We start from the raw sequence: 2,184 nt of genomic DNA on the forward strand, positions 1-2,184 counted from the left end.
AGAGAGAGAGAGAGAGAGAGAGAGAGAGAGAGAGAGAGAGAGAGAGAGAGAGAGAGAGATTTTAAATACCTGAACTAACGTTTCACTACTTTGAAATTCGTTGACAATCATAAAACTAATAATAACTAAAAACCAAAATAACCGCCGCCGCCACGACGACCACGACCACCACCACCACCACCACCACCAACAGCACAAGCACCAATCACAACAACAGCAACAACTACGACAAAAGCAGCATTACAACAAATCTGAAGATAGCAACCCTTGTTGGCAGAATAAACGATCACTTAACAAATGTAACAACAACAACAAAATCGTAAAGAAAGAAAGGAAGAAGGAAAAGACAGTCGAGTAACAGAACTTTTTCTGGAAATTTCCACCATGACCGTGTTAGATCACAGGAGGAACTGTTGCTGGTTCGGGTGTATTGTATTCTGTATACACACAGTTCTTTCTGGAAAAAGTAAGTACTGAGATTTATTTATCTTAAGATGTATGTGTATGTGTGTGTGCGCGCGCGTACATATGTGTGTGTGTGTGAGTGCTGTTGTTGATGCTTTGAATCTGTGGGCGTTGGCGTGGCCATTTTGTTAAGATGTTCGCGTCAGAATAACGAGATTCTGAGTATGCTTCTAGATTTCAATCACGTCAGACAGATGCCTTCTCCTATTGCCTCCGTTCAATTTAAGTTAAAGATGGGCAACCATTTTCTGGATACGAGCTGCATGAGACATGGATCATCATCAGGCATTACTAAAAAAAAAAAACAAAAAAAAACTCAAGGTAATTAATTATATTAATTATTCGTAAAGTGTGCCATTCAGAAAACCTCGTGTGCTGCAGTTTACCTGCAACAGATTTAAGTCTTGAGAGTGAAAGTAGGCAGACGGAAAAAGAAACAGTAGACACCAGCTGGAGCGAATTTTTGCCTGGTTTTGGTTGGTAGACTTCTTTCGCTTCTCCAAGTTTATCACCACCACCTAATCCTTAGGTATCTTTAGAAGAGACTATTCCCTGGTAAAAATCCAGATTGTTTCTCAAATCTGAGGTTTGCCAACATTATATTTTCGCGTACTGCTTCACATTGCAGCAACGCATTAGCCATGGTTTAACCTCTTTTTCCCTCAACATTGTGGGAGTTCCTGCAAAAAGGTAATAAATACTGCTCCTCTTCACTTCACAAAGCTCTACAAAATATATGCTCTCTTTTACTCTTTTACTTGTTTCAGTCATTTGACTGCGGCCATGCTGGAGCACCGTCTTTTAGTCGAGCAAATCAACCCCAGGACTTATTCTTTGTAAGCCTAGTACTTATTCTGTCGGAAAACTTTTGCCGAACCGCTAAGTTACGGGGACGTAAACACACCAGCATCGGTTGTCAAGCGATGTTGGGGGGGACAAACACAGACACACACACACACACGCATACATATTTACGACGGGCTTCTTTCAGTTTCCGTCTACCAAATCCACTCACAAGGCTTTGGTCGGCCCGAGGCTATAGTAGAAGACACTTGCCCAAGATGCCACGCAATGGGACTGAACCTGGAACCATGTGGTTGGTAAGCAAGCTACTTACCACACAGCCACTCCTTAAAAAAATGCATGCTATGGCTTGTCAAAAAATTGATACTAAAGGGCGCAGTGCGTTGATTTGCTTGTTGACCTATAATGCTGTTAGGACGGCCCTGGATCCTGCTTTGGGATGCTTCTATTGTGTTCTGATATCTGATTCATTTGATCCGTTGACTGAGATTTCACACAGATTAATTTAGAAACTACTGAAGCTCTGAGGTGCAATTTTCAAACTGTATTATTGATTATTACGCAAAACAAACATCATATTTTGGCTTTCCAAACTTTGTTTTTCTTTTAGCAAGTGAATGTAGTCTTAATCCATTCGACATATATCTGGACGAGATAGGGAGGTGTAAACAAAAAAAGACAACACCCAGCAAAAGTAAAAAGGAATTATCATCATCATCATCATCATCATCATCACCATCACCATCATCATCATCATAACCACCACAACCACCTCCTCCACCACCGCCGCCGCCGCCGCCGCCGCCACCACCACCACCGTCATCGTCATCGTCATCATCATCATCATCATCATCATCGTCATCATCATCATCATCATCATCTAAAGACCGTTGTCCATGCTGGCATAAGTTGGAC

General features: G+C 41.8%; 1 protein-coding gene across 1 annotated transcript in view; it reads left to right on the forward strand.

Moving 5' to 3' along the window:
• Positions 1 to 287: 287 nt before the first annotated feature.
• Positions 288 to 2,184, forward strand: part of LOC128250041 (uncharacterized) — a 5,015-nt gene continuing 3,118 nt past the window's right edge. Inside the window, exon 1 of the mRNA XM_052974698.1 lies at positions 288 to 466. Coding sequence (XP_052830658.1) covers positions 385 to 466 — 82 coding nt within the window. The 5' untranslated portion in view covers positions 288 to 384. The remainder of the gene's footprint in view (positions 467 to 2,184) is intronic.

The sequence above is a fragment of the Octopus bimaculoides genome, chromosome 1 (genome assembly GCF_001194135.2).
Source record: "Octopus bimaculoides isolate UCB-OBI-ISO-001 chromosome 1, ASM119413v2, whole genome shotgun sequence".
Classification (NCBI taxonomy): Eukaryota; Metazoa; Mollusca; class Cephalopoda; order Octopoda; family Octopodidae; genus Octopus; species Octopus bimaculoides.